The sequence below is a fragment of the Tamandua tetradactyla genome, chromosome 3 (assembly GCF_023851605.1).
Source record: "Tamandua tetradactyla isolate mTamTet1 chromosome 3, mTamTet1.pri, whole genome shotgun sequence".
Lineage (NCBI taxonomy): Eukaryota > Metazoa > Chordata > Mammalia > Pilosa > Myrmecophagidae > Tamandua > Tamandua tetradactyla.
In genome coordinates this window covers 169,961,914-169,982,479 of record NC_135329.1, presented here as the reverse complement: position 1 = coordinate 169,982,479, position 20,566 = coordinate 169,961,914, and the positions used below count along the sequence as shown (strand labels likewise).

General features: G+C 35.8%; 1 protein-coding gene across 1 annotated transcript in view; it reads left to right on the top strand.

The window, feature by feature from the left end:
• The window catches only part of DNAH7 (dynein axonemal heavy chain 7), a 339,933-nt gene that overhangs the window by 86,751 nt on the left and 232,616 nt on the right, over window positions 1-20,566 (top strand). The window contains exons 20-24 of the mRNA XM_077154513.1: window positions 7,496-7,689; window positions 9,203-9,401; window positions 12,001-12,141; window positions 16,400-16,612; window positions 17,868-17,977. Of these exons, the coding sequence (XP_077010628.1) occupies window positions 7,496-7,689; window positions 9,203-9,401; window positions 12,001-12,141; window positions 16,400-16,612; window positions 17,868-17,977 (857 nt within the window). The remainder of the gene's footprint in view (window positions 1-7,495; window positions 7,690-9,202; window positions 9,402-12,000; window positions 12,142-16,399; window positions 16,613-17,867; window positions 17,978-20,566) is intronic.

Below are 20,566 nucleotides of genomic sequence, written 5' to 3'. Positions count from 1 at the left end.
AGTGAAGAGAGGAGAGAGGGAAGGAATGGAGAGACAGGAAGAAAAAGAGAGATGCAGAGAATGAGAGTGAAAGAACATTTCCTGGTATAACCGATCTTGTCAGATTGGCGTCTGTTTTGTTACTGGTCACAAGATGGACAACCTCCTGCCATTGGTGTCCACACACTATGCCTTTTCTATTGTTTATCACAACTGATCTAGCATTGTATTCATTGACTCAATGTAGATAGCCAACAAACTCTGGCTGCTAGAGGACAATCGAACATCTCCCCTTGGCTTGGGTTATCTTCTGTGGGATTTGGAGGCATCTTCAAACTTAACTTTCGCTGATGGTTTTGACACATTCCTCTGATATATGTGTCTCTTTCGCTCTTGTTACAGCAGTATTTCACAAATTTGCAGCCTCCAATTTCATCTGCCTTTCATGTCCCAAATATGGGGTCTGTAGAAAGGCAGGATCTGTCTTCCGTACCTCCCTGTGACCTCAAGCCCATGTTCTCACCTCTCCTTCACCTGGTCGTCCCACCATGCTGTCTTCTCTTGGGGTTCTTTCCTGCTCACCTGGAAACGGACTTCCAGATGGGGAAGACTGAACAGACTTCCAGATGGGGAAGATGTCAGCGCATTCTCTTTTCAAGATTCAGCTATGGAAACAAGATGGAGGTTAAAGAAGTGGGTAATTCCTCTTCATGCATGCTATAATTTCCCCCAAGCTCTACTTTTGACCCACTCAAGTCTTCTTTGATATTCCATACAAGGCAGATGAAGGAACTCTTGGATTCCTTCCCAGATCTTTTCCTCTCTTAGTCTAGCTCAGTAAAATATAAATGCATTCCCCTGTTGATCAGTTAAAAAAACAGGGGTCACTACTTATTTCTCCATTTCCCTTTACTATAGTAAATATGATCAGTTCACACCAAGCATTCCGCCTCTTATTAGTGACTGGAAAACCAAAAACAGCGTCTCCTGGACATCCTAGCTTTTAAGTTTGCAGAAGTGAACTAGATGCCTTCAATTAGATACACTCATTTGAGATTTGGAAGGCATAAATGAAATAGCAGCCATCTTCCTGCCATTTTGGCTATTTCTGCTGTCAAGCAAGACCATGAAGACCTGACTTTTTATCCAAACAGAACTTCAGTGACTGGCTACCAGTTTTATGTCAACTGAAAGGCAGTGATGGAGATGTCTTCTTTATCTCTAGAATCATAACTACATGGTGTGCTCTTGATATCAATAGCTCCAGTGTAGTATCCTTTGTCCTGGTTGAGGCTGAGGTAGTAACGCTTCTGGAAGGTCAGTTCCACCATATTCTAAGGAGTCTTTCCTGGAAGCCTAGCCTGAAACATGCTCCTTTAGACTGTCCGATGATCTTGTAATCACTTAATTACATGTGTTAAATCCCTTTCCTCCTAATGTACCCAGAAGAATTCTATAATGAATCTTGGATAAATAAAAATACCAGAACCTCAAGGATGTGATCAAGGATTGTTTATATGACCCGGTTGGGTTTTAGGGTAGTGCAGGTCTAGTTACTATTTGAAAATGTGACAGTGATAGTGCCTGGCATACTTTGGAAAAATCTCTTACTTTAATTATACCTTTGGCCTCCTAGAATGAAGAATCTATATTAGAGGCTAAGCCTTGGTAGACCTAGTACATACTGGAATATGTAATTTTGGTATGAATTTGGAATACAATAGGGATGTAAGATGGGCTGAATTCTTTCAAAAGCACTAGAGAAATTAAAGAAAGAAATGGGCTTCAGAATTTTAAATTTTCTGCTCAAGACACATCAGAGGACTAAGGAGTTCCTGTGGCTACCCTCAAAAAGCCTTTTATTTCTTGTAGCTGTAACTTTGACATAGATAAAAGTTGGTTGTAGAGTTTACCCTAAACATTGCTAAATTGCAATGTAACTTAATCCAGAGCCTTGCCATATTTCTATGTGGAAATTAGTTAACTAACCGGGAAAGTGTGGGACAGTGAACTGGAAATGGGATGTTGGAGTGGATTTGAATGACTCTGGGTCCCCTGACCATCAAACCTTGTTCCCTTTCTAGGAACCTTGACATAAACCTGAAAAATATGGGTGGTATTATGTTATAATGGTGCTTGTCTAGGGAGAACAAGTACCTCAGTAAGTTGCTCTCTTAGTTTCCTAGGGCTGCAAGAAAAGTACCTAAGTAAGTTGCTGTCTTAGTTTCCTAGGGCTGCTGTAACAAATACCACACGCTGGGTGGCCTAAAACAATGGAAATTTATTCTCTCATAATCCTCAAAGACTAGAAGTCTGAAATAAAGGTGTCACCAGTACTATGCACCCTCTGATGGCTCTAGAAAAGAATCCATCCTTGCTTCTTCTACCACGCGGTAGCTCCAGGTGTCCCTTGGCCCATGACACTGTGACTCCATTCTCTGCCTCCATGTTCGCATTGCCATCTTCTTCCTGTGTGTCTTTAACTCTGTTAAAATTTCCCTCTTCTTATAAGGATACCAGGCATACTGGATTTAGGGACCACCCTAATCCAGTATGACCTCATCTTAATTTGATTTCATCAGCAAAGATCTTATTTCCAAAAAAGGTCACATTCACAGGTACCTGGGCTTAGAACTTGAATGTATATTTTGAGGGGACACATTTCAACCCACAACAGATGTGATCAAATGTATTGATATACATATATTTACCAGAGATCCTGGTTTCAATGTGTTAGCTGAAGAGTTGTGAGTGGTTCTGTTTAACTTGCTTTGTTGCCCAAAACCCGGCTTCCATGGTGGTCTACCTAAGTGAAGTTAAAATGACAGAAAATCCTTGCTAATATTTAAAGACATTAGAGACTGGTTTACAGATGTTTCTGCAAAATATACTTGCATTATTCGCCAGTGAAAATTAAAACCCCACTTAGGTTTGGCTTTAAAGAACAGTAGGGACGGGAATTATTTCAGTAGGTAAAACTTCAGTGAGTGTATCAGGGTTACCACCCTTGCTGAGTGTTGAAGCTGCCAGCAGTGGCCCTGGTACAATACCAAACGTAGAGGGACCAGGAAGCCATTTAGAGGGAATTGAATGAATGCTGGACTCCTTTCATCATGAGAGAGGAGCCGTGATTTGTCCATACCAGATGGAATTTACCTTTCCCACCTCAAGCCTCTGCAACACTATCATCCATTGACTTACTGAGTGACTTATTCATTGTTACAGTTCCCTCACAACATTGCTTCTGCTAAGAAGAGAATTCTTATAAGAGAGATGGCACAGTGGGCTGTCACCTGTGAGCTTTACAGATCCTACCATGAGCACTGACCTTACAAAAAATTGAAATGGCTCATATTAAACACTCAGTTGCTGTACCAGCTGAGAGACAGTAGTTGGTAGGTTTAGGGTGCAGTTCTGGAGGATACATGGTATATATTCTCTCCAAGTTCCAGATATGTGATTTCTCCCACAGATGGAGTACATTGGGTCTGGGTATTAAGGAGTGAAAATAGGAGTGCCACCATACCAACTCACCAAATAAGCTATTCGTATCACCTTTGCTTCCCAAACTTGGGTGTTGCTAGTTGAAATGCTGTAATATCCAGGGACAAGTGCTTCTATGTGGGGATACAGCAATGGTTTCATTGAACTAGTTCTTGATCCGCCCTTCTCCCAACCTTTTGCCTCCCTGTCCTTATAATTTTCTATCTTACATACTCTATTCCAGCCATACTGCCTCATTTAATAAAAAAAAAAGAAAAAACTCAGAGCCAGACATACTCTACCTTAGGGCCTTTGCACTGGCTGGATCCTCTTTCTGGAATGCTCTATCTCCATATATTTGCAAAACTAATGCCTTTGCCTGCTTGAAGTCTTTTCTCAAATGCTGCGTTTTCAAAGAGGCACACATCGACCAAACTAGTTAAAATTGAAGCCAGCCTTAACCTTTCTGGGTACTCCTGATCTTACTTTACCTGCCCTCCTTTTTGTATTATCTATCTGCTGTATGACTGGTGAATTGTTATATTTCTTGTCTGTTTCCTGCAGAGAGGCTGTAATATTTATTTGCTTTGTTCACTGTTGTAGCCCAAGCAGTAAGAACAGTGCCTGGCATACAGCAGGCCCTCAATAAATACTCACTGAGTAAGCAAATGAATAAATAAATTGAGACTGATCCTTAAATTACTGTTAATTCTAAGGATTCTGAGTTTATTCTAATCTTTTCAGAAAATTCAGTTTTAGGTGAGTGGTGCACTGAGATCTGGATTAATCCTAGAAACATCCTAGGTTTTAAAAGAAAGAACTTCCATTCTTGCGCAGTCAAAGAATCTCAGAGCCATTAAGGGGGCTTAACAGTCTCCTTGGTCAACCTGATTGATGCTTAAATGGTTTAATGAGAATCTTAGACGTTTTCTGTTCTCTAGGATTTCTGACTAGGAAGGTTTTGCTTCCAGAAGTTTATTGCTGGTTTGGGCTTAATTCCATTAAATATACTAAGCTCTACTGTCTGTGAAGTTTCCTGGCGGCAGTGATTGGAATGCTCCTTACAGAAACCCAGATTAAAGTTTCAGGTCCCTGGCAGCACAGGCATTGTGTTAAAAATGCAAATCAACCAGGAGATTTTCATGTGAGCTGGTGAGAGCAGTGATGCTTGTGAATCAAAAGAAGACACATGAAATTGTAAAATTGTTCCTTTAATCAAAAAATTATGATGGTTATTAACTCCATGTTTTCCCCTCCGGGAAACAGAAAGCAATTGAAATGCTGAGGAAGTCATACTAAGTTTCACATTTCTAGCAGCTTCCTGTTACAGTATCTTAATGTTATGTCCTAAGAACATAATCTAAGAGTACCAGTCTGACAGCACGGCAGATTGTATGTTCCTTGAGTTCCTCAGTGTCTACAGGCTTAATTTGTCTTGCATTCACTGAAGCATTCAACAAATATTCATGGATTATACCAAGCTGTTATGTCAGTGTTTAAAAAGAGATTTAAAGTCAGTTTTATTTTCCTCTGATAAATAACTTAGTTGAAAGATGGCAGATTATAAAATGTTCATTTCAACTCCATAAAACCGATGGAGTCCTACAAATGCCTCATTCTTCCTGCTCCCCCAGTCTCTCATTCCCTCTCTCTTTCTCCCTCTCTCTTTTTCAAGACGCAGTTATAGAAGGGAATGTGGAAAGAGTATCTGGCAATTCTCTGTCTATTCTAGGTCCCATATTAATCTCTTCAAACATTTATTAATTTGGGCCTCATAACAGCTTTGAGAGAGAACCCTTATCTCCATTTTAAAGAAAAGAAATTAGAGACTAAGTAAATGACCCAAGGTCACACCGATATTAAGGAGAGAAATTCTGTTAGAAACCAGGTACGCCTTCTCTGGGGCCTTTCCTGATGTGGCATTTTTTATGTTCAATTTTTCACCTGCGGAGAGTAAAGGTAGTTTCATTTCCAGTTGTGAGATGATTAGTTCTGTATTTTTTCCCATGTCTGTTTAGAAGTAAGACTACTTCGTTCAGAGTCTTTGAGTTAATCTGATTCAAAGAGATTGACCTCAGGAATTTAATAGTTGAAAAATTTTACTACAATGCTAACTGTTTCTGGAGTTATTTCCTTTGTAATATTTAGAGAAAGGAATTTGAACTGTTGTTTAAAATAACTGAATTTTTTAGCTTTCTAATCCCAGATCCAAAATAGAAACATTGCTAGAAATTCTTTAGCCAAGAAGAAAAGAAGTATTGTTCATCTGTGAAAGTTTTCACATTAGCTTTATTTTTCAGCAGAGAAAGACACACTTTTCCAGAAGGTGGCACTCTTAGAACACTATTTTGGTTTTTGGCTTTAGGAGCGCTAGAGTACTCTCTCCTTCACTGAATGAATTGCACGTTGAAATTATTTCCTGAACCTCTGCCATGCATTTGTGTGTGTGTGTCGTTTTGTTTTTTAATGTTTATTTTAAACATTAAAGCTTTTAGAAAGTATAATAAACTACCTTTTAAAAATTGCACCTTTAAAGGTAAGTTGAGTTAATCAGATGCTATACTCTTCATATGCCTGTTTTATTGAGAAAACAGGTAATAATAATTAGTTTGTTCTTTGATCAAATTGCTGTGTTTCCAAGTTTTAAATTGTTATAATTTAAAGCAAAGCAGAGGATTATCCACAGTCAAAGTGTACTAACAAGAACATATTTTAGAGACTCCTAATGAAGCAATTTACAACTGACATTTTTGGTTGCTTATTCATCTGTGGCTGAATAACAAAAATAAGTTTAATTAGTTCATCTTGAAACTCAGTGTTCAGATTTTAACGATACTCTCTTGATTGATTTAATTTTATATACATTTCCTAAAAATTCCTTTTTACTTATATTAATAAATATATTGATGCGTTCTCATCATGTTGTTATTTGGTATAGTGATTGAACTCTCACTTTAATGTGTTTTAGCACCTCTTTTTTTATTGACACCTTTAGGCTTATTTATTAAATAACTTCTTTTACTCTGTAAATGGTGTTGATGGAACACTAAGTTTAGAGTTGTGAGACCAAGAACAGACTCTGAAGACATAAACATGTGTTAAAGAAAAATAAAGTTAAAAGATGATTTTTTTTGCTATATCTCGATTGTATTTTGTTACATATTTCTAAAGGTTTTCATAAAACCAGTAGTTATATAGATATGTCGTGAAATCAGTAAACTATTTTTAACTTGTTATACTTGTTATTTTGAATCCCATAGCAGAAAACAAGAAAAGAAAGCTCTTTTTTAAACACTTAATTGAATTTGAATCACTTTAAAGCAAACAGCTCACAGTGACACTTTAATGTGAGAGAATGTTCAGAAGTATATGCCTGGCGGGTGGATAGTCCCTAGATACTTGAGTGTACAGAAAGAACACACCTTAAAATTAAGTTCTTTAGGAAGCAGAGTGGTATATCATAGTTTCGTGTGTGACTCCTTGTAACATAAGCAGAAATCATCCGTCCCCCCAATCCCCTTAATTTTTTATCCACAGTTTTGAAAGATTGTGTCATTTTCAAAGAAGAGCTATCTCACTCTTTTTTTTATTTTTACAGTGAATGTAGTTCCTTTTTAACTTATTATTATTAATAAAACCAATATTCAAAATAATGAAATCTTTTTAAAGTACATTTTCTCAGAAGAAAAGACAAAAAAGACGTTATCTCCTATTATCTTGTTTCCTCCTTGTCCTTCTTGTAGTTGAGCCAGTGATCTCTCTTTTTGCCTATTTCATTAGTATGTCCCTCACACATTCCAACTTAGAATGAGAAATTGTGAGCAACATGACTTGTCAAGTCAACATGACTTTTACATAGTTAAAGTTAGACCTGGAATATGCAAGACCACTTTTCAAAACTAAATGCTCACTTTAACTTCGCCTAACTTTTGTTTTATTAAAAACATATAACCTCAAATGTAAGATAACTCTAAATAAAGTTAGCATCTGATTTCTTTTAGTTGAGTTGTTTTTCCCCTCTCTCATTTTTTAGGATAAACACGTTCTGACTGTTGTAGGTATTGAGAGAATGCTGGACAGGCTGAAAAAGTGTAATGAACTTTTGGAACTCATTCTTAAAGGACTTAATGAATATTTGGAAAAGAAACGTCTTTTCTTCCCCAGATTCTTTTTCTTGTCTAATGATGAACTTCTTGAGATTCTGTCTGAAACTAAAGATCCCACTAGGTAAGTAACTTATTATGTATAACATAGCTAAATTAATCTGCTTAAATTTGATTTTTAAAACAAGACAGGACATAAATAATTGTATATAATTGTTCTGCAATAGTTTTTCTTCAATAGTATTTTAATCATGGTCAATCATCCATTTAAGACAATTACAAAAAAATAGATAATATCATTGAATGATATTTTTCCAAATATGATAAACTTTGGAATGGGTTTATTTTATCGTATATTCTCTTACAGATTTTTCAGAGTACGTCACTCTTGTAGAAACAGACGCGTTCAGAATAAAAGCCAGTGTTCTCAAAATAGTTTAGAATGACCTACACAACTGTCCCCCCATTATCTCTCCAAACCCAGCTCCAGCTACTCTTCTTGCTTGTTCTGCCCACCTGGCCTCCTTGCAATTCCTCTTGAAAGAGGCAGCCTCCTCTTGTCTTCATACTTACTGTTCTTTTTGCCTAAGATGCTCTTTGCTCAAATGTCCATAAGACATTTTCCTTTATCTCCCGTAGGCCTTGGTGACGACCTCCTCACACATCTGCCACTCAGAGGCCTTCCCTGACCCATACTTACAATGGCCACCCTTTCCAGCACACTCTAGCTCCTTACCCATCTCAACTTCAATGATGTATTTCCCTCCTACTTATTACCATCTGGCATACTCTATAATTAACTTATGTATAATTTTACTTCCCCCACAGAATATAAGCTCCATGATAGCAGAAATGCTTGACTTGTTTTTTTACCCACATTGCTGATTCCTCAATCCTTAGAAAGTTGTCTGGTATATAGTAACTACTTGATAGATATTTGTTAAACAAATTTGTTAATTTTGTATCTTCTGCCTTCAAATAGGAGGAAGTGAGTAACCTAGACATAAAGATAAAAATTTAGGCTCTAATTTCCATCTGAGTTTTTATACCTCTATTTCTTTTGCTCATTTGAAAGGAAAATGCCTTTGATTATTTGTAATATGCCAATAATGAGGGGTTTAGTCAGTCCTCTATAACGGTTGAGTACCTTCAAAGCAGTTGACTTAATAAACTGTGAAATATGTAAAGTACTAAACCAATTTCATAATTTGCAAGCAGTCTCAGAGGATACCAGTTGAAGTGGCTACTTTTTGTGCCTTTCAGACTAGTCTAGTATGTTATCTGTTAGTCATGATTTGGTGCTATAATTACTTTTACCATCTTTTCAGTTCATTGTGATGGAAACGACACCTTATGGACCTCTCTTCCATAGCTCTTATTATAGTTATAATTTTACAGATCTTTTTGTGATTATTCAGTTAATGTCTGATTCCCCATGGACTGCATAATCCATGCAGGCAGGGATTGTGTCTTTTTATTTCCTGCTCAGAGCTGCCTCCCCAGCAGCACCTTGTATGGGCCTGGGACATACTAGGTATTTATGAATTGAATGAAATTTGGTGCACAGAACGCATTGATACCTAAGAAATTGCTTTAATTTGATTAATTAATTTTCTTACATTGTTTTCTCCTGACAGGGTACAACCTCATTTGAAGAAATGTTTTGAAGGAATTGCAAGGGTGGAATTTACAGAAACTTTAGACATTACTCACATGAAGAGTAGTGAAGGAGAGGTTGTAGAACTCATAGAGACCATTTCAACAGCCAAAGCCAGAGGTCAAGTGGAGAAGTGGTTGGTTGAGTTAGAAAGAGTTATGATTAACTCCATCCATAAGGTAGCAGGCTATATTTATTATTAATTTTCATAAAGTACGATAGAGTGTTCATGTTATTGTAGCTATATCTTTGATAAATTCACTGTTAAAGGCATAAACTACCAATGCAAATCTAAATGATGCCTTGGAGGTAAAGAAATTATTTGCCTATGTTCGTAATTTTGTTGTGACTTATTTGAAAAGTGGAATACAATACATTCATACTGCAGAAAACTTGGGGTTTTAGTCCTGTAACTCTTATTTCTTGGGGCCACATGCTAATGCTTTTGTCATTAATTAGACACCTGCTGTGGGAGGTTTCTATTGTTTCACATCATTCTCCTTGACATGTATACTTCTATGGCTAATTCTTTTGTTTTTGTGTTTATAACATAGGTACCAATGTGTTAGAAATTCTTAAATACTTTCTACAGTTAATGGTAACTTCATATTTTCCTTGTCTCAGAAAGCCTATTATTGTCTGCTCAATCATTTGTAATTATTTTGGTTAGTAGAGAATTTCAAGGCTTGACAAGAAACAGACGTTAACTGAGCACTTAATTTTTTGCTGTAATGTGGACTTAGCTTTCAGGTTCTTTATTAAGAGTAATCATGATTGAGCGGAGGGGCATGAGAGCAGGAATGAGAAGGAAATATGGCATTTGGTCCTGATCAACAGAAATTTTCAGTAATTTTTCAGATTCCCCCACATGTTTGTGTTGAATATATATCATGCCTCTTAGTAATGCTTCTTGCTCTTGTTACATATAGTTTAAAAACTTGTCTGTATAATATTTTTCCAATGAATGTAAAATCTTCTGGGCAATTTTCCATTTGTCCTTATTATGAATTATATTACAATGAATATCCTTATGCATATAACTGTTTTCCCTGACTAAATTCTTTTTTATGATAATTCTTCATGTATTTGGTCACAGGATCAAAGAGAACAGCTTTGCTAGCCCTTGATAAGTATTGCCAAGTAGTATTCCCATTTATGTGGCTGTTAGCAGTGTAAATGAATTCTTTGACCAGCATTTTAGCAGCACTGAATTTGGTTATATGGTTTGCTAATTGATGCAGTATTCAGAATAACTCATCATTCTATGCATATAGGATAGTCATTCAACTATGCTTTTAATTTTGTTTGTTATAGTGCTTGGAGAAAATATTTTGATTGTCATTTCAGAATATAAAAGCTGGTGGCAAGGAATTGTTTAGGAAAATAACTTCTCATAATGTTCACATGTAAGGTTGCATTGGTGAAAGATGCTAGCAATTATAAGGTGAACTACTACAAAAAGGAAATATTAAAAAATGGGAGGTATGGGCATTACCATGACAATATTTGTGTGTTTGAAAGGCTATTGCATGTCTAAAATAAGTGAATTTTTTGTTGTTTATAAACTAATCAAAATCATACTCTTAGCACTTTTGCTCTTTTATCTTAGTGGATTATTATGGGTTTACTGTAGCTTGCTACTCCCAAATAAGCCTAATAATATACTTTACATACAGTATTGTGGAACCTTATGTTATCACATTTTGCCTCCTTTAACTTAATACTAAGTCCCTTTTGTGATTTAGATTTTAATACCTTCCTTTTGTTCTCTGAACAGTATCCTTCTAGAACACAAATGTTTGCTTTATCTCCTTGACATTATTATTTTGTGCTTTTATATTCTTTTACGTGTGTCCTCCTATCCCTCAGTTGCCCATTTTCACCTTCCCTTTCTGTGGTTTCTTCTGACCTTTCAAAATTTCTTTCTTTTTCAATGACCAGCATTCTACCCTTCATGTCTGCTCAGCTCCATAAATATTCCAGCTGGACTAGAAATCTAGACAGGCTCAATCATCCTTGGATATTCCTCAGAGAAATCTAATTTTAACAGTGTTTCCTGAAATTCAAATATTAAAATGGGTATCACTTCACAGACAATGTTAGCATTTTTGGTTGATGAATATAATAGACTAGAATTTTTATCATTGACGACTGCTAGGAAAAGTGGGTATACGGGTTCACTGAAACATAAGTAGCAAAGTACAAAAGTGCTCAAGTTTCCCTGGATCAATTATACATCTGTCCCTGTCATTATTACCTTGGACATGAACTTGCACTGAATTAAGAGACAGTGAGCCTTAGAGGAATTGTGTGATTTGCCTGAGTGTGTGTAACATGTGTGTGTATACACACATGCATATGGTTGGGTGGACAGCTGATAAAGTTTTTTTAAATCTGTGAATTTGACAGATTTCATTTTGGATTATTTGAGTTTGTATTTTGTAATATAATTGCTCATGCTTGTTCAAGTCAAATGTATCTAGGATATCTCTGGTTCTAAATGGTCAAATGAACATATTGTTATGTGATATGGTTCACACAAATTGATAATGTATAAACAAAATAAAATACAATGTAACACATTTGTTTTGCTCATGGGTGTATGAATAAACTTCAATTTAAATAGTCTGCTTACATGATTTAAGTGAATCTTCCATAATTGTCTAAGAATGTTGTAAAAAGTTCATTAATATAAGTTCATCTGCTTAGGATTTTAGCTCTTAATTTATAACTTTGAGTATGAAACCATTAATCTCTAGCATTTTCTTTCCCAATTAGGTAATTGGAGATGCAATGATTGCTTATTCAAAAAATGAGCGAATTAATTGGGTAAGGGAGTGGCCTGGACAGACTGTTCTCTGTGTATCCCAAGCCTATTGGACGTTAGAAGTGCAGACATCTATTCCAAAGGGTCAAGAGGTAACCTTCAGCATTTTTCCTGGAATATACGTGTTTGAAAAGATAAAGACAGCCCACTCAAAAATTTACTTTGTGTCACAAGTCAAATTATATACTTTTTAAAGTAAACATTTGTCATAACAAATATGTAGGAAAATCTGTACAAAATAACTAATCAAAATTTATGTCTAGACCATCTGTTTATTTTTACTATATGTTTGATTTTGTTATATTTTTGTTCCTTTAAGAATTGAGTAATCACAAGACTAAGACACTTCCTAAACTCACAAAATTAGGAGGAAAGTAAATATTATTCTCTCATAATAAAACTATCCTATGAAAACATGACATCAGTTGACTTATTTTTTAAAAAATTTTTAGTGTATGGATTTTGAATAAGTAATGCTCAGTTAATATTTTGAATGATGCCTAATAATATTAAGTGCTTAAACATTCCAATATATTTGAATATTTGGATTTAATAATATTATTAATTGGACTGCTATTGTTAATTAATGACAGAAATTGTACTCAATGTAACAGTCCTATCCTTGAGACAGGATTTCGATTGGGTTATCTTTAAGTTGACCAATGAGTCCATTGGAATTTAGCAGTTACAGCTCTTTAGTTTAAAACCATGAGCTTATAAGTATTTTTTACATGAATCCAATATTATTGTCTCTAACTCTGTGGTATTGTTGACCACTGAGAAGGGTTTGGATTTGAGAGGAGCACATGTTCAGTAGACATGCAAATCCCAAAGAGGAAATGGCTGAGTTATGCATGTTTAATTCTTCACTCCAATTTACTAACATTCATGCTTAAGTTTGCACTCCAATTTACCAGCAGGTCTCTCACTTCTCTGAAAGAAAAAATGAGGAGATAGGGCAGGAATTTGGAGATTTTCAGAAGTCTTCAAGGAAACAAAGTGCTGGGGAATAAGGTTTTCCCTAATAGCAGTATGCCCTTGGGGTTACTTCAGGACCCTTAGCTGTCTCTTCCTACGTGCATCTTTCTTTTTCTCTCTGTGAGTCCAGAGAGTTCCTCTTATCTTTTCTGTTTTAAAACACCACTCACCAACCTCTCTACACAGAGGATTCCTGTTGCCAATGTGGGCTGCTCAGGGTGGAGGGTGGAGTGGGGGTTGTATAGAAAGTGTGTTTTCCTTCCTTGGTTGCTGGCCTTGCAAAACCATCGTACCAACTTTTTTGCTGACCACTGTAAGGAAATAGTCTGGAAGAAGCGGTGTCACAAATGTTGGGAAATCAGACTGACTTAGGTATTTTCCAAATTTTTTTCAGTGGATGTCCAAAGATTTCCAGAATTTTTAATTGTAGTCTTGCTTCCTGTCTTTTATTTTTAAGAGTGGTGTGTGTCATACATCTACCCCTCTTCAAATCATGTTCTTCTCTAGTCTTACTCCAAGCAGGCTGGAAAGGTAGGCAGGCATTGAGGCAGAGCATTAAAGTGTAAGTATAGCCATTTCATGTTGGTTCTTACCTCACAAGCATAATTTGACTTTCAGGAGACACACAATTTAGGTCACTCTCATTTCAGTGAGTCCTCTGTTTCAACTACTCACAAATTCTTATCACATTGCGTGCATTTACAAGTATTTTTTGTTGTTTGCAACAGGATCCTCTGACACTAAGATGGAGTTGTTTACTTATTCATTTATTAATCTATTCTCTTTTTTCTCACATAATATGATGCAGGTGTGTGCCATTCACTGAGAATGCCAAAATGAGAATCTGTGCCTTTCCTTTGAATGGCTGCTACTCTAGGGTGATTCAGCTTCATAGACACAGAAGCTTCTGAAACTTGAGTTTAGCAAGACTTAGCAAGCCATTCCTGTGTTATTATTACTTGCCATATTTCCCTCTTTCATTGTGTTTCAGATGCTTTCATAGCAAAGTTTCATGTTTTCAAGTTAAGGTTTTCATTGGTCCTTAGCAACTACTTTCTCTCTTTTTCATCTGCTTGTACTTTCCATCTTTCAATCTGTCATCCATAAACTAGCTGTGTACTTTGCCCATATCTGATCCATGTTTAGGCCATTCAAGTTTTGTAGCAGCATCATGGGAAGATAACATGTTTTAGTGTTCTATGAGTTGGTGATTTTCTCCACCAATTAATATGTGGTTCACATTTGAAACCGATGATTTAGTTGAGCTGCCCAAGGTGACACTTTTGGCAACCTCATAAAAGATTGGGTACTTCCACTCTGCAAACATTTCACGTTGTCTGGACTTTGCTGCCATAATAGTTCTGTATTATACTGTCAGACTCCTAGAGCACCTGTTAACCTCAGGATCTGTGTTTATATTTATTTACTTATTCAATGAATATTGATTGTGGAACTAGTCTATGTGAGGCATTGTGGATGCTATAAAGGAAATTAAAGAATCATTGCTCCCACACAATTACAATGTGGAATATTGTAAATATTAATATGATATCAGGTCAGTCCATCATTGCATATGTAGAAGAATCTAGCTATTATAAAAAATAATTAATTCTAGGTAGAGTTTATTTTGGCTTAATATTATCTTGGTTACCTTAGGGGTCATTAATTAGCTCACTGTATAGGATGTCTCAGCCTTTTCTTGTGTTTTTTCTTCAAAGAATGATTTAAGAGAAATTTAAAGGGAATAATATGTAACAAATACTATCAATGTCATCATTTTTTTTACTTTAGCTAGTTTGAATTCTTATTGATTCATATAACATATTCCTAAAGAATTCAATTTATCACAGTTTGAAGCTAAATTTCAGTTCTAAATCCATTTCTCTAGTGTAGAAAAATACAATTTTGCTAGTGTAAATAGTAATAGATTCTCATAGACATATAATTTGCTCTGTCAGGTCCAAATGTTAATTTTTTATTTTGTGTCTCGTATTAAACTAGAGTGTGAGAATTAGGTAAGCCTCTCAGGGATACTTAATTTTACTCATGGAAAAACTAAGATGTCCTGACTGGCACAACTTGTGTTCCCAGGATCAAAACTGGTTTTAATAATTTATATATTCATTATACTTAAATTCACTAATTGATTCCAAGAATTTAAACACTTATAGTTATTTAAACATATAAGTGTTTATATGTTTATATAAGCACATATGTTTTTATATAAGGGGAGGGGACAGAATTTTATTTTTCACTACTTAAGAAGCAAATCAATAGCAAATTAATCACACAGATAATATAAATGTAATTAATAGTATTTCAAGCACTAAACCTTTGAAAGAGTGCCATCTTAAAAAAAAATGGCAAAATATTTCAAGGAATAAGAAAATTGCCCCTTAGAGACACGATTTGCAATCCCCAAACCTATCCTTTAAATTTTTTCTTCATTCTTGGAAATCCTCACTTAGTTTCATTCTTGCAACTAACCTAAAGGAGTTAAATAAACTCCTCAGTGTGAAATGCTTATTAAATATTATTAGAGTGGCAAAAGCAACGCATCAGTCTTCTGGAGCATATTGATCCATCGTTAAGTACAGCTGGTTTCCTTTATTCTAATTTGATTTGCATAATAAATCCTCTTCTTTTAACTAACTCATTAGATTTATCCACCAGAAAAGAGACCCCAGAGCAAACCTGGTCCTCAGAACTGGCATTAGCATACCATAAACTAACACTTTATATGTGTTGTGTATTGTGATCTTTACATTTCAAGTGGTCCAAACCCAACCCAAAATGCTTACAACAAGAGTCCTCAGTTAACTCTTAGGATGAGAGAAAGAGCATTTGGAATCAGGACCTGAGTCAGGGCTTCAGTACTGCAGCAGTCCATCTTTCATGGCTGTCATCTGTACTAATCCCTGGCAGACAGTGGGGACAAAGGCTTACAGTACTTTCAGATTGGCCAATTCACAGTCTACTAATTCTAGTGGAAAACATTACTTTTTCGGAGTCTCTATTACAGTCCCCATAGAGAACTCTGATTGGCTGTGGTTGGGTCACATACTACCTCTGTGTTACCATGGAGATGGGGCAACATGATTGACAGCCCTACCAGAACTAAATAAAATAGAGAAGGGGTGTTTAATTCTCTAAAGGAAAAGATGTGGGGTAGCCACCCTTGGCCAGATAGGGCTTGTTCGTGTAACACCTTTGTAGTAAGGTGTTTTTAAAATGACTCTTTTAAAATTAAATTTCAAAATTTTGTCATATGGAAAATATAGAGAATACTTTGTATACAAATGCTAGTTCAAAATGTTTCTGTTCAAAATGATTCTAATCACATCGAGTAATCATATCTTTTTTTTTTTTCAGGCTCTTGAGCAATACTTAGAGAAATGTAACAGACAAATTGATGATATTGTCACCTTAGTCCGTGGCAAATTGTCCAAGCAGAATCGTGTTACTTTGGGAGCCCTCGTGGTGCTGGATGTCCATGCTAGAGATGTCCTCACATCTCTTGTAAAAAAGAAAGTTAGCGATGACTCTGACTTCGAATGGTTAAGTCAGCTTAGGTACTATTGGCAAGTAAGTGACATCAGTGAATGCTGTTACAGAGCAATTTCAGCTCACAGCTTTTTAATTTGTGCTTGCTTGCTCACTTGGGAAATAGTGTCAGCAATGTAGGATTTTTTTTTTGCTGATTGCATTCTCCAGACTGAAGATTAAAGCAGCCAATAGCTATATCTATATCATTTATATCTATTTTGTTATCTCTGTATTTCCATATCCATATATATAACTAGATATAAATTCATATACACATATGTACACACACAAAAAATTGTGGGTTTTTTTTTTTTTTGTATACTGTGTGGCAGGGTCACATTTCATTATTTTTCCATGAGAGAATCCTGTTATTGTAGCACCATTTGTTGAATTTTTGTTTCGTTTGTTTGTTGTTTGTTTTGGGGGGAATGTGCATGGACTGGGAATCCAACCTGGATCTCCTGCATGGTAGGCAAGAATTCTACCACAGAACTAACCTTGTACCCTGAGAAAATTGTGTTTTTAGATTCTTGATGTCTCTAAAGAGTATAAGAATCAGACTGTTTTAATCTCATTTAGGCATTAAAGTTCCTTTTGTTTATCAATTGAAGGAACCAGAAAAGTGATGTGGAAGCAAGGTTTTTATTAGAGCCCCTAAGTGGGATCAGTAAGGCAGGAGGTGCTGGGACAGTTAGTGTGGAGGGCAAGGATGGGCCTGTTGAGTGTGTGCAGAGAGAACTGATGACTGGGGATGTGGATTTGAAGGCTCTTGTGATACATGCCTTCATGGAAGGCTTGGGAGGTGCTTGGGCAGGAGGGAGGGAAGAAGAGGCAAGAATCAGCACCCTGGGAAACACATCAAGGGTTGGGTATATAATGGTAGGAACTCAGACTATGGAATTAATGTTTCACATGCCAGCTCCTCCCCTTACTGGCGATATGTTTGTTGGGCGAGGTACCTATGCTCTTTATCATCAGTTCTCTCCTCTGTCAAGTGATGATAATGATGATACTCATTCTAGAATGAAAACGAAATAATTAAAAATATGGGGGAGATAAGGAACAAATATATTTTCCTAAAATATTTCTATTGTAAAAATTGAAGCCATTGATTCTAAGAACTTATCTAAGGACGTTAGTTATTGAATCCTTCTACTCAATCAAATGATGTCTGAAGAATGAATTTTAAAGCTGTTGTCTAAATCATGGTTAGTATTTAATTCAGAGCTTTAGATTTTATACCATTTTAAATTTTATTATTTAAACTAATTTCAGCGTATCTGATTCGTCCTAGGAAAATCATTTAGAAACACAAATGATCAATGCTGGCTTGCGATATGGATATGAATACCTGGGTAATTCCCCTAGGCTGGTTATTACCCCACTCACGGATAGATGTTACAGGTAAACCCATTAATTTAAGGATCTGTAAGAAATAACTCTCATTCACAACTAGACCACATATTCCTTTAAAGGTGTCAAATCGTCTTCCATAGTATAAATTTATCCTATGTTATCTTTTCCTAGACCCTTATTTTCTCTTCTTAACTTGATCTTCAATTTTTTTTCTCTTCTGGCTTCTTCCTCTCAGCTCAGAAACTCTGTTATCAGGTATCTCTCAGACTTAAACACCAAGAAACCACCTCATTTTTGTCTCCTTCTAGCTACTCTTTAGTATTATCTTCCCTTCCATTTTCACTCAAAGTTCTCTGAAGAGGAGACTCTGCCTTACCTTTCATTTCAAATATTACATTTACTCTGAGCACTGCAATCTTGTTTCTGTGCCTCGTTCAATCGAAACTGCTTTTGCCGTATTCAGAAGAAATATTTAATTGCTATCTTACTCAAGCTCACTCATGCTTTTGATATTGTCTCTCCCTCCCTTTTTCTTGAAACTTTCTGACTCTTCCTTTAGGTTTTTGGGTCACCCTGTTCCTTGCACTGAAGTTCTGACCTTTCTAGAGCTCTGTTTCCACGTGATGTGGAAACTCTGCATGGTTTCTCCGATGTGTCACTTGAGAGATGAGGAAGTGCTTTTCTCTCTTCCTCCATGCGGAAGGAGGTGACATGTGCAACACACCAGCCACTCTTTCCAAAGAAATCCTGACTGCTGCTTTCTCTTTTACAATCTTCCTAATGTTTATAGGCCGTGATTGTAGATAATGTGCCAAATCAGTTTAATAATCTGTAAAATAAGATGATCTGGCATTAATTTTCTCAGCTTAGGGAATGTAATAAAAATTCTGAGACAGAAAGAGCACCATTTAGTATATTGTTACATAACATATGGCTACAGCTAATATTTCTATAGGTTAACAAAAGTTTTATTATTTTTCTTTACTCACCATTACTTCTCTCTTGCCTTACTTCTTGTTTAAATTTTCTCCTTCCTAGGCAAAATCTTTTAGTAATTGTTTTATGGGGGCTTTTCTCTCCCTGTCCTTGTATAAAAAATGCCTCTCTCTTTTTGGTCTTTACTCAATTATTAAATGATAAATTCACTAGATATGGAATTTAAAATTAACAGTAATTTTCCCTCAGCCCATCAAAGATATTATTTTCTGGCATCCATTGCTAGTAATGAGACCTCTGTTATTCTAATTATAGTTCCTTTGTAGGTAATTTTTTCCTCTTTTGTAACTTTTAAGATTTTTTCTCTGTTGTTGATGTTCACTATAATATTACTAGATGTGGATAAGTGTTTATTTATCCTACTTGGAACTTTTCAGTTCATGTTTTTCTTCAATTCTGAAAAGCTCTCAACCATTGCCTTTTAAATTTTGCCTCTTCTCCATTCTCATCCCTTTCTCTTCTGTTCATTTTAATTAATTTTTTTATTTTAATTTATTTTAAATTCTGGCTTTATATCTCTCTGGGTCCTTTCCTAATGCTTATCTTTATCTTCCAGTTCATAATTCTGTTTCCTTATTTACATCTGGTATTTAACCTGTTACTGAATTCTTCAATGTTCAATGATTTTTTTTTTTATTGCTAGAATTTTAAGTTGTCTCTGACAAAATTGACTTCCTTTTTAACTCACAGTTTTCTGGTGCCTTCTGCTTTTTATTAAAACCTCGTTTAGCTTGCCACAAAGGTTCCAAAAAGGACATTATATCCTATATCTGCTTTTGCTACTGCTAGTCTGATACTAACCTTCTCTATCTCCATCTTTTTCTTTTTTCCTCTCTCTTTCTCTTTTCCTTTCTCTCCCTTTCCTTCCCTCTTCCCTCCTCCCCTCTTTCTTCAGTTTATTTTCCTTCTACAGTCCATCATACTGAACTGTACTCGTTTTAGTAGGGGTTGTTTCTCCATGTAGTCTTGTTTGTTCTTAGTTGTGAAAGTGTCCCTATAGAACCATCTCATACTTATCTCTGAGGAGAACTCTAGGGGTTTCTCTGGTTTAGGACACACAATTTTAATATTAATTGTTCAGCTTGGGTCCATGGGCCCATGGCTATTAGAAATTTGAACGCCACTGCCTTGAATGAGATTGTCTTTTCATTGGGCCCTATATGAAGGCTAAACTTCCTGTTTCTTCTGTAGTTGACTCTTTTTGTGGCTCTCTAGTATGTTGCTGGAGTAATTTTAGTTCCCATTTAGAGACAAGGCAGCCTTTTAGGGCTTGTAGGTTTATGTAGGTGACTCCATTCCAGCTTCCCACTATGCTCTCAATTCTGAGGATCAATTTTCTGTTTTTATATTGGCATAAATATACTTGTGTTCATATTCGGATGTCCCAACTATATGCACCTCTGAAGTTTTAGTCCCTAATTAGTTTTCCATCTTTGAAATCCTTCTTCATTGGTGATGTCCCTTTCCTTCTTTTAAGAATGGCTGTGTATTTTAAAGTTATTATTTGTTTTATATTATGTAACATTTCCATATGCCTAAAGTAGAAATACCGGGTTGTTCAGGTTCAGCTCAGTTTTCCATATGGACTGGAAGTCAGCATTAAATTTCTAAAATAAATTTGTTGTGAATTTGCCATATGAA